Raw genomic sequence first — 15427 nt, 5'->3', positions numbered from 1 at the left:
AACACTGATATAAAGATAAGAAGCGGATTAAAAAAAAATAGTTTTGCTCATTTGCATGTGGTCACGCCACATTCTGCCAAAATATTACAAGCATCTGGGGATTCAAAGCAGGGTAAAAAAAAAAAAGGAGTTAAAAAATGACATTAAGTTAATTCTTACAGATGAACACTTGACTGAAACACTTGGCTTATTGAATGTTAAAGTAGTAGAACCAGGATTATACAGAAAATACATTTCAATTCAATCATTACGTGCCTTTGAATATTGAAGTACATTTTACAAAGTGTCAAGTTCGTCACCCTTTGCCCCAATTGTAAGGTAATAGCCAATAATATGCAAATTACCTCCAAGTGTGCTTACACAGCTTTAAAGCAAAGTTATTTTGTTACAATAAAAAGTACTATACAAGGTCATTTCATTCTTCTCCGCACTTCACGAGTCTGACAATGTGTTTTTTTTTTTTTTTTTTTTTTGTTACAGGGACCTGTCCAACAACAGGATAGGTTGCTTCCACCCTGAAATGTTTCTGGATCTTGGAAATCTTTTGAAATTGTAAGTTATGTGTTTCCAATAAAACTATTATTTTGGCGATGCAATTCATATTATTAGTACAGATTAGGGGTGGGAAGCTCTTGGTACCACACGATACAATAGGATATGCGATACAAGGCTCGCAATAACGATGATCTCACGATATGGCGATAAAACAATTATCGATACATTGGTCAGGAAAACATTCTAGGATATGCTAAAACAACAAATAAACAGAAGAACAAGCTATCCTCATCCTTCTGCTCTAAGTTTATCACTAGTAGATGTCCAATCCATTTGATCTGGGAGGTTGGCAGGAATTAACCCCTCCCTCTTCAAATGGGCCCCTCCCATTTCTATGGCCATCAGTGGCAGCCAATGCCAGGCACCGAGGTAATTTTGGGCCATTTCAGGTCATTACCTGTTGATTGTCAGTCACTTCCTGTTGGTTTTGGGGCATTCATGGGTCACCTCCTGTTGATTTTGGGTTACAGAACAGGAAGTGACCCGGGAATGAATAGGCAATAACTCAAACTCAACAGGAGTTGATCTGTAAATGCCCCCAAAATTGGAAAGAGTGACTGTGAATTAGAGCTGAAACGAATACTCGAGCAACTCGAGTTTAAAAACTGATCCGAGTAATTTTATTCAACTCGAGGAATCGTTTAATTTTGCCAGCTCTAAGCATCACGTTTTGCCCGGACTACTTTTAATGCGGGACAACGTGCTGACGTCACGTGCTTAGAGGAAGAAGTAATTAAAAAAAAAAAAAAAAACTTACTGCAGCCGACAGCCGCTACAAACTATGCCAACGTTTTTAAAATCTACGTCCGCAGGATGCTAGTGTGGTAGCAGTTAGTGTCCGATGCGTCTCATAGATATCGCATGCATTTAGGACTAGATGCAAAATGACAGACTCGGCCGCGTCTGGGCAGCGTTAGTAAACAACCGCCATCTTTAAGCAGTAGACTTCTCAGCGCTAATACGTAAATATAACGTTACTGTCACTCTCTCACGTAACGCTAGCCCTTTGGAGGGCTAGGTTTCTATTGTTTATGACCACTGTCGATGCGTGGCTAGCGTGTCTTACGTACAGGCTTTATTTAATCTGTAAAAACACAGCGCTGTAGAGTGATGGGGGTGTAAAATTAATACATAATAAAGCTAACTGTCAGTTTTAGCTAAGTAGTCATTGCTGAATAAAACACCAAGTAGCACCGATCCCTAATGTGCTCCAATACAACAGGTATTATACATTTTTGAACACTGCAAAAACTCAAAATCCTATCAGTACTTACAGTTTAGACTAACTTAAGACTTAACTAGAACTTCAAAATAGCTTGACACAAATGGAAATTCAATTGAAACACGTGGGAAAAACACATAGCTTTTAAGTGGTGTTATCAAGCGTAATTACATTTTTAGGTAAGAAATATGTTGTTTTTTTAAATAAGATTTTAAGTTTTTTGAATGAAAGCAGTGAATTTTTTTTTCTAGTCACATCTGAGATGGAATTGTAGGCTGTTCTCAACAATGCACATCAGGAATAAAGACATTGATTGACTGAAAATGGTTCAATACTGGATTAAATGTCTTTTTTTCTCATGTACAGTATATTTATAATTGCTCTTTACTTAAAAAACAAAATGTTTTATCCGATTACTTGATTAATCGATAGAATTTTCAGTCGATTACTCGATTACTCAAATATTCGATAGCTGCAGCCCTACTGTGAATGCTTTGGTTTCAAAACGAACTAACTTTTATTCGCCCTTCCCAGTCACAATGAATTGGACATTAAACAACGTCAATGCCAGCCATAGAGTTAACTGAGACACTATTATGGTGGAAGATTTTGGTAGCAACTTGTTGGTTACTTTTTCAAAACATCAACATATTTTAAAACGATATCTCGAATTTTGGCATGAGCATATCGATAACCTTTTGGGATGAAAAGTATCACGATCTATCACCATTTCAATTTTTTGTCACACTCCTAGTGCAGATACTTAAGTATAACAACGCCAATGAACTCGTAAGGATTTTTGATAAACTGGAGTACCGTAAGGTTGATAACTGTATTTTTTCTGCTTCCAGAAATTTGTCTGGGAATATTTTCTCCACTTTGACTGTTGGACTCTTCACACACCTTTTGGCTCTCCAAGTGTTGTAAGAAAGATCACATGATATTTCCATTAAATACTTGGTGATCAGAATTCAGATATCCTTCCATGATGAATCAGGAAAATTGATTAATCAATCAATTGTATGGGATTGATTATTGTCACGAGTTAACACAATGCTAAAAAAAAGACTTTTGATGGTATATTGCGCTGGGAAAAATGTAGTTTTTGACAAACTTAAGGCAAACCAGTATTGTACAATATGTTGCTGTTCTCACCAGACACTTCGGTACAGAAACTTTATTCTGTGACTGTCAGCTGAAGTGGCTTCTCTCATGGGCTCGAAGCAACTCTGTGAGGATAGGCAACAACACGGTATGCATGTTTCCCACCCATCTCCATGGCCTGGAGTTCCGCAATCTTCGTGGACAGCAACTCAGATGTGGTAAGCGCCTGCATTTGTGATTGAAATGTATACAGACACAGACATTGTCCAGGATTTTTGAAATCCTCGGTTTAAAAGTGTTTGCAAAATTGTTCACATAACAAGCTGTGTCCCACTCAGTTCAGATAGGGGCATATACGTACTTGCAGCAGTTTAAAAAAGAAGCAGATATTGAGAAATCTTTCTAAATACATGTCTAAATAATAGTACAGAGGTCCCCATCATGGCAGTACAAGAACAATTGCTAAACACAAGATCCATACAGAGGTTTTCAGATGCATTCAATGCTATAATTACCAATCTAGGCAAGTGAGTCCATGTGAAGAATAACCTCTTCCACAGCTGTACTGAAAATCACAGTCCTAGGATCTTCTAAGATATTGCATGAAATTCTCAGGCTCTAATGCATGTGGTAGAGGATGTAAACTGGAAGGAGGAAACAAGAGGTTTTCCCCCAGTAACACCATTCATCTTGTTGAAAGCAAGGTTCCTCTTGGAAAAAACGTGTCTACAATAACCCTTATTTCAGTTTAACATGTTAAAACAATGGGCACACTCTCATTTCTCGACTTCATATTAGCTTTTCCTCTTCATTGTTATCTCTCCACCTGCTTTGAGCTGTTTAACAAAGCCAATGATTTAGTGGCAGTGTTCCAGAGAGAAAAAGGCATTTGTGACATGTTTGCCCTAGATTTCACTTAAGTCCTTGCTAGTTTGAATCAAGTACCAAAATATTCGTGTCCTGCTTTTCAATTCTAACTCTGTACAAATGCTAAAATTTACCTGTGTTTTCTGGACTGACGGCAGATATAAAGTAAGCCACACTAGACATGTGCCAATTACCGGTCTCAAGGTATACCGTAGTACGAAAACCCAAGGTTTCAAAACCGCAAAAATTTTCCGTCATACCGTCAAGGTATTACTGTTCCTATTTTTTATGTCCCAAAAATGCATGAAGAAATTCCTTGCCTGCAGCTGCAAGGCTTAACCCTCCCCACCGGTTGTTGCTCAGTTGCCACGTTTACATGGAGCCAAATATTCCAATTACAATCGGAATATTTGTTCAAACCGAATAAATGTGTTCCATATAAACACCTCATTCGGAATGAACAGGCCCAAACCGAATGGAATTTCATTCCGATTCACAGGGGTGGAATATTCCTTTTCCCAAACCGATTAGAAGTAAAATTATATCATGTAAACAGGGAAGCGGAATGGTGTCTGGTTGCGTTCTTTCTGCACATGCTCCGTACTGACGTGGTGACGTCACTTGGTGACGTAAGTAACGTCACTTGCAACATGGCTTCCAAGCACACGCACAGCGCACCCACACAACTTTTTAAATGAACGGCGTCTCATTCTGAAGTTTTGTTTCCACTCGAAAAGTTAAAACAGCAGCTGATCTGACGATCGATCTCCATGTTTTGCAACGTGACGCTTTGTTTTGATTAATCTGCGCATGTCAGACGGCAGTTGTCAAACGTCCTTTCGGAATAAAGGCAGACACATGTAAACGCTGGATCGGAATAGATGAAGTGACATGTAAACAGCTGATGTGAAATTTCCATTCGGAATGATTTGAATCGGTATGAATAAAAGTCAGCATGTAAACGTGGCTAGTGTCAGTGAGTCAGCTGTGTTACACGATGGCTGGTGGAGGTGAAAATCCAAACTTTTTTTTCCCCCTATCGATGAAAACGAAATCGCTGGTATGGGAATACTTCGGCTACAGAAAAGTTACAGACGGCCGCGGAGGATTCTTTTTTACCTCTCTGATTATTCTGCGCTGAACTCTTGGCGTCATCTTTGGTGAACGCCCACTCCTTGGGAGAGAAGCAACTGTGCCAAACCATCCATTTGTAGACAACTTCTCTGTTGATTCATAAACATCCAGACATAGAGGAGGAGGGCCAACCTACTTGTAAAACATGTTTGGGGAGGGCGGCTGCCGAGTAGGAAATACCTCCAATATGATTTCGCATTTATACAAAATTAAAGGTTAGTAAACACTGTCATGAACGTGTCCCACCAGCTACGAGAGTTAAACTCCAGCGTGTTTAGTGTGTCTAGCGGTGGTAAAATGTCGTGTTTTTTTCTCTCTGGCAGCGGTCTGTGTTGAGAAAGAGAGTGTGTGTATAATATAAACATAATACAAGTCATACACACGTGCATTTTTTGGAGAATAATTCAGTTGTTTGTGTTCTGATGGTAATAATGTTGAGCTGTGGCTGAGGGTTTAGGCTCACCTAAAGGACTGCATTTATTTTAATTTTATTTAGAATATTGTTATTTATTTATTTATCTATTTCTTTTTACTTTAGATTATACTAATGTTCCAGTTTGCTTATATGTTTTGAAAAATCAAAAACCTGGTCAATGGAAAGAAGTTTATTTAATCTTTTTCTAAACCCAGATATCTCAAAGTAACACATTTTAGAGCTGTAATTGTGATACTGTGCAACTGTGATATTTTCGCTTAAGGTTATGATATCGTCGAAATACCATACCAGCACATGCTTAAGCCACACCCACCAATTTTTGAAAGAAAACAATATTTATACACATACACTGTAAACCACATCATACTATAAACTGCAGGTGTCCTCTTTGTAATAATGGATAGTTACATTGGAAAACGATAATTTCTTTAAACATCTGCTTTCGAGCTTCTTGCAGCACGATGTTGGTGTCGACCATATCGGCAATGGCAAGCCAGTTGATAAATTTTAAAACGGAAAATTGTTTAAACGATTTGTCTGAAAGATAATAAATTTGTGTTTTCATTTCACACTGTTGCTTCAAACACTCAAGCCTGGCAGCCTTACAGTTCATGGTAATATTTCCATATCTATACCACAGGTCCAATGTGTTTATGAGGCAAGTCTCGCTCTGTAGAAGCGTGGCCATATAGGATAAGTTGAACGTTTTATCAGTGGAATGTGAGAGCTGGGGAAATTGTGTGTAACCAACCACTGCCAATGTTAAATCTTGGGTGCAGGAATTGTAGAGTAAAAAGAAAATGAGCTTGTTTATAAATATATAAATATACAATATCTATATACACACAGTATATATATATATATATATATATATATATATAGGGCTGCCAAAATTATCGCGTTAACGGGCGGTAATTAATTTTTAAAATTAATCACGTTAAAATATTTTACGCAATTAACGCACATGCCCCGCTCAAACAGATTAAAATGACAGCACAGTGCAATGCCAGCTTGTTACTTGTGTTTTTGGGAGTTTTGTCACCCTCTGCTGGTGCTTGGGTGCGACTGATTTTATGGGCTTAAGCACCCATGAGCATTGTGTAATTATTGACATCAACAATGGTGACAAGTTTATTTTTTGATTGAAAATTTTACAAATTTTATTAAAACGAAAACATTAAGAGGATTTTAATACAAAAATTCTATAACTTTTATCTTTTAAGAACTACAAATCTTTCTATCCATGGATCGCTTTAACAGAATGTTAATAATGTTAATGCCATCTTGTTGATTTATTGTTATAATAAACAAAGAGTAAAAAATACAGTATATATATTATTAGGGCTGTCAAACGATTAAAATGTTTAATCGAGTTAATTACCCCTTAAAAATTAATTAATTATAATTAATTGCAATTCAAACCATCTATAAAATGTGCCATATTTTTCTGTAAATTATTGTTGGAATGGAAAGATAAGACACAAGACGGATATATACATTCACATTCAACATATGGTACATAAGTACTGTATTTGTTTATTATAACAATAAATCAACAAATTGGCATTAACATTATTAACATTCTGTTAAAGCGATCCATGGATAGAAAGACTTGTACTTCTTAAAATATAAATGTTAGTACAAGTTATAGAAATTTTATATTAAAACCCCTCTTAGTGTTTTCGTTTTAACAAAATTTGTAAAATTTTCAATCAAAAAACTAAACTAGTAGCTCGCCATTGTTGATGTCAATAATTACACAATGCTCATGTGGTGCTGAAACCCGTAAAATCAGTCGCACCCAAGCTCCAGAAGAGGGCAACAAAACACCGAAAAAACAAGTAACAAGTGGACTTTAAACTGTGCTGTCATTTTAATCTGTTTGAGCGGGGCATGTGCGTTGAATGCGTCAAATATTTTAACGTGATTAATTGAAAAAATTAATTACCGCCCGTTAACGCGATAATTTCGACAGCCCTAATCTATCTACATTGAACCCATCTTGTGCATGCATCTAAAGTCAGATATCAAGAGTTCCCCACTTTTTTAATAAGATTATTGATGATAGTAATGATATTAATAATAATAGTTCAAACCTCAAAACGATTGATATTGGAATTCAGCTAGTGATCATTTTGTATTCCAATTCCTTGTTATCGAATGGAAAATAGTTTAATTGATTAGTGAGGACGGAGTATTATGTTGACCAAGCACTACTATTCAGAGTGTTTTCACGGCAATTATCTTGTGTTGTCATAAGTCATCAGATGGAGAGACAAAAAGAGGTGGGTTTTTCTTGAGGATAAAATGTCACAGATTGTAACATAATAGGCACACATGAAATCACAGGGTGGGCACATCCCTAAACTACAGCATTCATGTCTCCAACCAGTCTCCTCTCTCTGTGTGTCTCTTTTGAACTAATGTTTGGAGGTATACAGCACTTTTATGAACCGTACATCAAATTGCCTGTCAAATGGCAGCAACATCCGAAATTGATTGCATACAAGTGGAGGCAAAGATTGTGTGGCTGTTTGGAGCAGGTCCAAAGAAATGTCTAGCCCTCTATTGAACACCCTCTGAAATAATTCCCAAGGTGGTACAATTTGCTGGAAAGGCTTGAGGCTAATCCTGGTTCATAAATAAAAATGGACAGTCGGTGGTCTCAGAACACAGCTACCGTTATGCGAGTTCACTACCATGCATACAATATGTGCTGCATGTGGAATGTTTGCACTGCACAGCTTCACATTCCCATGACTTCTTATCATCCTCGTGAACTAAAATAAGGGAGTCACCCTAACCCTTTCAATATACAATAAATGATCCAATAACTGACTTTACAACGGCCTTCCATTCAGATGTACATGCAGGGAGTCAAGGAGAGTCCAGAGGAGTGCTCAAGGCAGTCCTCCTTTATCAGCTGCTCTTCATCTCACACAGGAATAGCAACGGCATGTGCAAACGAAGAGGGATTAGTCTGACCTTGACAGGATTTGTTTGTAGACAATGTAATTTTGTGGGCGTTGTGCCTTGATGTATGAATTCAAATTGCACTTATGATGCTACTATTTCAGATGTTTAGTCCATAGAAAAGACAGGCAAATGATTTTTCATGACAAGGATGCAGAACTTAACCTTTACCATATGCACTCAATGTGACAGTGATACAGAGATATCAAAATGTATCTGAACTACAGCTGAAACGAATACTCGAGCAACTCGAGTAACTCGAGTTTAAAAACTGATCCGATTAATTTTATTCACCTCGAGTAATCGTTTAATTTTGACAGCTCTAAGCATCACGTTTTGCCCGGACTACTTTTAATGCGGGACAACGTGCTGATGTCATGTGTGTAGAAGAAAAAGCAATTTAAAAAAAAAAAAAAAAAAAAAAAAAAAACACTTACTACAGCCGCTACAAACGACGCTGACGTTGCTAAAAACTAGCCTGCATGAGCAGGTAGCGTCTGATGATTCTCATAGAGATCAGGTGTATGTTGAACTAGATGCAAAATGACAGAGTCAGCGGCGTTAGTAAACAGCCTCCATGTTAAAGCAGTAAACTTCTAAGCGCTAATAAAAACGATTAACGTTACTGTCACTCGCTCACGTAATGTTAGCCCTGCGGAGGGCTAGGTTTCTATTAATTATGACCACTGTCAATGCGTGGCTAACGTGTCTTACACACAGGCTTTATTTAATCTGTGAAAACATAGCGCTGTAGCGTGATGAGGGTGTAAAATAAAAACTTAATAATGCTAACTGTCAATTTTAGCTCAGTAGTCACCAAGTAGCACTGGTCCCTAATGTGCTCCAATACAGCAGGTATCATACATTTATTTTGAACACTGCAAAAATTCAAAATCCCATCAGGACTTACAGTTTAGACTAACTTAAAACTTAACTAGAACTTAAAAATAGCTTGACACAAATAGAAATTCAATTGAAACACGTGAGAAAAACACCTAACTTTTAAGTGATGTGTGTTATCAAGCGTAATGGCATTTTTAGGTAAGAAATATACAGTATATACAGTATATATATATTTTTTTTTTTATAAGATCTAAAAGTTTTTTGAGTGAAAGCAGTGAATTAGTCTTTTTTTTTTAAATTCTAGTTACATCTGAGATGCAATTGTTGGCGGTTTTCAACAATGTACATCGAAAATAAAGACATTGACTGAAAATGGTTCAATATTAGATGAAATGTCTTTATTTCTCATGTATATTTATAATTGCTCTTCACCTAAAAATATATGTTTTATACGATTACTCGATTAATCGATACAATTTTCAGACGATTACTCGATTACTAAAATATTCTATAGCTGCAGCCCTAATCTGAACCTTTTGGAATGTCTTCTTTCAGTGATTATGTGATCTGATCTTTGTCAACATCACACAGATGAAAAAACAATGTCTGCTTTAACTGAAACCACCCAAACATATATAGCTCTTCATATTTTAAAGAGGATAGCATGTAAACAATGACAGAACTGGGAAAAATAAGTAAGTGAACCCTCTGCCTAAGGAGACCTAAAGAGCAATTGGAAACCAGTTTTTACCAAACAATTTAAGTCAAGTGTGTGCCCAATCACTTCTGAATGGTTTAAAGCTGCCCTGCCGACTATAAAGCACATCTTGTAAGAACTGTCTTGATGAGAAGCGTTGTCTGATGTGCTTCATGGCTCGGTCAAAAGAGCTGTCTGAAGACCTGCGATCAAGGATTGTTGATTTGTATAAAGCTGGGAAAGGATACATAACCATCTCTAAAAGTCTGGATGTTCATCAATCGACAGTCAGAAAAGATGTCTACAAATGGAGAGAGTTTGGCACTGTTGCTTCTCTCCTAAGGAGTGGCCGTCCGCCAAATATGACGCCAAGACTTCAGCGCAGAATACTCAGAGAGGTAAAAACCCTAGAATGTCTGCTAAAGACTTTCACAAATCATTGGGACAGTCCAATATCTCTGTGCACACATCAACTATATCTAAAACTATGTCCAAGAATGGTGTTCATATGATGACTCACGGACAAAACCAATGCTGTCTAAAAAAAAAAAAAACATGTTGCTCGTTTAATATTCGCAGAAAGGTAAATGGACACTTCACTGAAATTTTGGCAAAACATTTTGTGGACTGATGAAACCAAAGTTGAATTTTTTTTTGTGTGGTTTAAAGCTGCCCTGCCCACTATAAAACGCACAGCTGGTAAGAAGTGTCTTGATGAGAAGCATTGTCTGATGTGCACCAGCGCTCGGTCAAAAGAGCCATCTGAAGACCTGCAATCAAGGATTGTTGATTTGTATAAAGATGGGAAAGGATACAAAACCGTCTCTAAAAGTCTGGATGTTCATCAATCGACAGTCAGAGAAGTTGTCTACAAATGGAGAGAGTTTGGCCCTGTTGCTTCTCTCCCAAGGAGTGGCTGTCCACCAAAGATGACGCCAAGAGTTCAGTGCATAATACTCAGAGAGGTAAAGAAGAACATTAGTGCAGGGGTCCTCAAATACAAATCTTGAAGGTCCACATTTTTTTTTCCCATATAAGCATGGGTCCATTTATTAATGTCGGTCAAGTACAAGGCTGGTCGAAGGTGGTAAAGGTGGTTTTCTTTTGACCAAACAAAAATACAATGCACATTCTGATTAAATGAAAATAAATTAACAAAACATTTTCTTGACTCAAAATAAAAATATGGAAAAAAAAAAAAAAAAAAAAAATGCAGGTACAATGTTTACAGACGTCCACTAAATGATTGAAGATCTGTCATTAAGGTGCAAACAACTATTGAATGTACATTTTGTAAAACACTGCTGGACAAAAAAGAAAACGTGCAAATAGTAGTACAGTACATGTTCACATGTACAGAATATAAATGACAAATTATGTCATTAAGGTGCAAACGTATTAATTATTAACAGTAACTTAAATGCGAAAACACTGCTCAATGAGAGAAATGACATTTGGGGGTCACAAAGTTGTTTACTCACATCATCAGCCAGTACTTCTGTGTGTCTTGTGGTTGATGAGTCTGAGAATGAAATTTGTTTGATTTTTGTTGTCATTTCCTCCTTTTCTTTTCCTTCGAACATTGCTGCCATCACTTCAGTCATGCACTCTTTTATTATTTCTCCATTAGAGAACAGCTTCTTATGTTTGGCCAACACCTACGACACTCTGAGTGAGCACTCCATTGCAATTTGTTGTTGTGTCATAGATTTAACAATAACCATGATTGACTCTTGATATGACTGCTTCAACCTGTTAATTTCTTGCCTTCTCAATTATGATTTAGGAGGAAACATTTCTTTAAAAGAGCTGTGCTCTTTAACATAATGGCGTTTCACATGTTCACTTTTTATCAGAGCAACTGTCTTGAATCATATTAAGCACATAGGTTTGGTACTTGCAGTTGGTAAAATGGACACATATTTGTCAGTCCATTCCTCATTGAAACGGCGATTTTCGATGTCCACTTTTCTTCTCTTGGTCAACTTTGAGCATGCCGTTTTGTAAGATTCGGTCTTCTACTGGGATTGCAATTTAGGACTCGTGTTTCACACTGCTGCGGTCCGTCCACTCTAGCTAGTAGCATGCAGGCTCTCTCAGCCAGTCAGCGCATCCATGCGAGAGCATTCTCAGCCAATCAGCGCATCGTTATCATAGAGATGACAACAGACGTGGGAACATGGAAGATATTTGACTAAAAATGAAACAGAATTCAGCGATAGAATAGTAGCACTTTTTATTTTTTTATTTTTTATTTTTTTAAGTGCCATTTGCTCTGGGGTCTGCTAATTGAGGACACCGGCCCTAGAGTGTCTGCTAAAGACTAACAGAAATCACTGGCACAGTCCAATATCTATGTGCACACATCAACTATATGTAAAACAATGGCCAAGAATGGTTTTCATGGGAGGATTCCACGGAGGAAGCCACTGCTGTCTAAAAAAAAAAAACATTGTTGCTCGTTTAATGTTCGCAAAAAAAGCACTTGGACACTCCACAGAAGTTTTGGCAAAATATTTTGTGGACTGATGAAACCAAAGTGGAATTGTTTGGGAGTAACACACAACTTCATGTGTGGAGGAAAAATGGAACAGCTCACCAACATCAACACCTCATCCTCACCGTGAAGCATGGTGGAGGGAGCATCATGATTTGGGGCTGTTTTGCTGCCTCAGGGCCTGGACAACTTGCAATCATTAATAGAAGAATGAATTCAAAACTTCATCAGGATGTTTTGCAGAAAACCTGAGGCCGTCTGTCAGGCAGTTGAAGCTAAAAAAGAGGATGGATGCTGCAGCAAGACAATGATCCAAAACACACAAGTAAATAAACTTTAGAATGGTTTCAAAAGAACAAAATACACGTTCTGGAGTGGCCAAGTCAAAGTCCTGACTTGAACCCCATTGAGATGCTGTGGCATGACCTAAAGACAGCAATTCATGCCAGACATCCCAGGAATCTGACTGAATTACATCAGTTGTGTAGAGTAGAATGGGCCAAGATTAGTCCTGATCGATGTGCCAGATTGATCTGCAGCTACATGAAGCGTCTGGTTGAAGTTATTGCTGCCAAAGTGTGTGTGTGTGTGTGGGGGGCACAAAATATTAAATGTGATGGTTCACGTACTTATTTTTCCCCCTGCTCTCATTGTTTGCAAACTATCCTCATTAAAATATGAAAACCTATAAATGTTTGGGTGGTTTTAGCTAAACCAGACACTGTTTTTTTCATCTGTGTGATTTTGACAAAGATCAGATCACGTTTGATAGTGATTTTCTGCAGAAATGTGAGAAATTCCAAAAGGTTAAGATACTTTTTCATACCACTGTAGGTGAACAGATGCTTGATACAGTACGAGGACCTGACTGTTTTATCCTATCTTCATTTCCTAGATGGAGCTCTGGAAATGCCGTTCTTTCATTTGATCCCTTCCCAGAGGCAGCTGGTTTTCCAGGGAGACCGTTTGCCTCTTCAATGCACCGTCACTTACTTGGACCCTTCAGTTGAGCTGCATTGGCATCACAACGGCCATGCTGTGCTCATGCAAGAGGACCGTGGTGTTTATGTGGAAGACACTTTGCTTCATGACTGTTGTCTACTTACCAGGTACACACAAGAGACTGGATGATTTATGGTAGAAAAGAAATGTAGCTGGTTGATAGTTGATGATGTGTACACCTCATTTTACGTGTAAATGTAACGCTCTAAAATGTTGACAAGGACATTCCCCATTTACTCATTACCTTTGCATTTGCCATGTCCATTGCAAAGCCATAAAATTAAATGTGCTAACGACTCTATGATGAGGTGATGTTCATGACTTCATATTTCTTTGGGATCGTAACAATCATTAGCAAAATATGATGACTTGATCATCCACTAAGCTTACTTCAGCCACCCTATTTTGAATGAAAAACACGTGCAAGTACAGCGATTTCCCCCGAACACACACAATGTATGTAAAGACCCTGACACATCCCTACTTTCCTTCCATATCTCTCAATCACCTAATGTAGCTGGGATTTAACTTTAGTTATTGGCGCCCTTGATAAGGATCTGAAAGGACAGGAAAGAATTGACTTGGCGGTAAGCCAACATCTCTGCGCAATCTGCAGCCTGTCCCGAGAGAGGCTGGCCTTCCAGCCTATCCCGCAGCTCTTAGTGCTAACACGTTAAGAGTAACAGATGCTTAAACATAATTGTTGTAATAAAGAAAAGCGGAAACCTTGCATAGTTTTTTTGTTGTTGTTGAAGATATTCCTGCCGCCTACGACCAATTGCCTCTTTGAAGATAGATATTGATGAGCTGCTGACACAGGTTTTGTACATTAAAATGACCCTACTGTAATGCTTTATGGCTTGGCTAGCAACATGGATGACAGCTAATTACAGTACTTGCTCCATCACACTAAAAGGTGTTCAATTTCCCTCATGGAATCAATATCGTACTATCAATACTTATTTTATGTGTTGGCCTGCTTGAACAACTCGATTAGAGATCTTGTGATGTTGAACATGGCAAAACTGGCCAACAACAGTGCGCGTGACAAGCTGTCTCTCATGACGAATGATTCCTATGTGCGGTGAGGAAGATTTAATAGTAACACGTCACCTTTGCTCATTAATATTCATGACGTTAGCAAGTGTTGCTGGGGGGGGGGGGGGGGGGGTCAAACTCGCATTTGTCCCTCATGCTAGATGCATGTAAATAGTGTAGGAACGAGATGTTTTCTGAGCTAAACCTACCAATTGTGTCCGAAAATGATGTCCCCGGTGCCTAATTGACTGGTAAAAATGTGGAAGAACATACTGTACAAATGTTCAGTTAAAGAGATGGCATGAGTGTCGAGGGCTGAAAAAAAGGGAGAAAACAGCCGACCTGATCCAGAGGTAGCTTTTCGACATATTTTTCTTGTGTGCATTGCCTTACACCACTGACAATGACATTGTCCTGTTTCAACAAGCTATCCTTTACCACCATATGCCCTGTCTTTCATATATATTTTATCCTCTGGTTAGGCCTGTCGCGATAACAAATTTTAGTGTGCGATAATTTATCTCATAAATTATTGCGATATGCGAACATACTTTTTAAGAAATCACAACTAAAAACAATAGACCATGCCTCTTAAGTAAAAGACAACAATATTAATACCGCACAGAAACACTGAATAAATAAAATGTGTTTTTCAAGAAGAAAAATAATAAAATTGCACTTAATAACTTAAGCATTTAGGCAAATGAAAACTTTTCCCCTCATAGCTTTTGCAATGGTGTTCCATAGGGATGCAACGATACAGTTAAGTCCCGGTTTGGTACGATTTTCGATACGTTGGACACGATTTTCGATCCAATTCAATACATTTAATGCTCTGGGGAAAAAAATAACAATTGTATTTTTTTTTTTTTTTTTTTTTTGCTAACGAGCAAAAATTAAATTGCCATCATATGAACATGCATTTTAGCGCATAAAATTTATGTGCTTACTTTTTACTGATCTGAAGAAATTTAGTATAAAAGTGCTGAGAACAATCTTTACTGTTTGTAAAGTGAGGCAGGGCACACTGTTGATTGCTACAGCTCTCTTAGCAGCTAG

The 15427-nt window shown here is 37.8% G+C and overlaps 1 protein-coding gene across 5 annotated transcripts in view; it reads left to right on the top strand.

The window, feature by feature from the left end:
- LOC130922696 (adhesion G protein-coupled receptor A1) overlaps nucleotides 1–15427 on the top strand; it is a 264480-nt gene that overhangs the window by 48592 nt on the left and 200461 nt on the right. For 4 of the 5 annotated variants that reach the window (XM_057847627.1, XM_057847628.1, XM_057847625.1 and 1 more), the window contains 4 exons: nucleotides 481–552; nucleotides 2629–2700; nucleotides 2936–3099; nucleotides 13224–13437. In XM_057847627.1, the coding sequence (XP_057703610.1) occupies nucleotides 481–552; nucleotides 2629–2700; nucleotides 2936–3099; nucleotides 13224–13437 (522 nt within the window). Of the gene's footprint in view, nucleotides 1–480; nucleotides 553–2628; nucleotides 2701–2935; nucleotides 3100–13223; nucleotides 13438–15427 lie in introns of those variants that run through there. The other variant, XM_057847630.1, reaches the window with a different exon arrangement.

The sequence above is a fragment of the Corythoichthys intestinalis genome, chromosome 10 (genome assembly GCF_030265065.1).
Source record: "Corythoichthys intestinalis isolate RoL2023-P3 chromosome 10, ASM3026506v1, whole genome shotgun sequence".
Classification (NCBI taxonomy): domain Eukaryota; kingdom Metazoa; phylum Chordata; class Actinopteri; order Syngnathiformes; family Syngnathidae; genus Corythoichthys; species Corythoichthys intestinalis.
The sequence above is the reverse complement of the archived record's forward strand: the minus strand, read 5'-3'. Positions and strand labels throughout refer to the sequence as shown.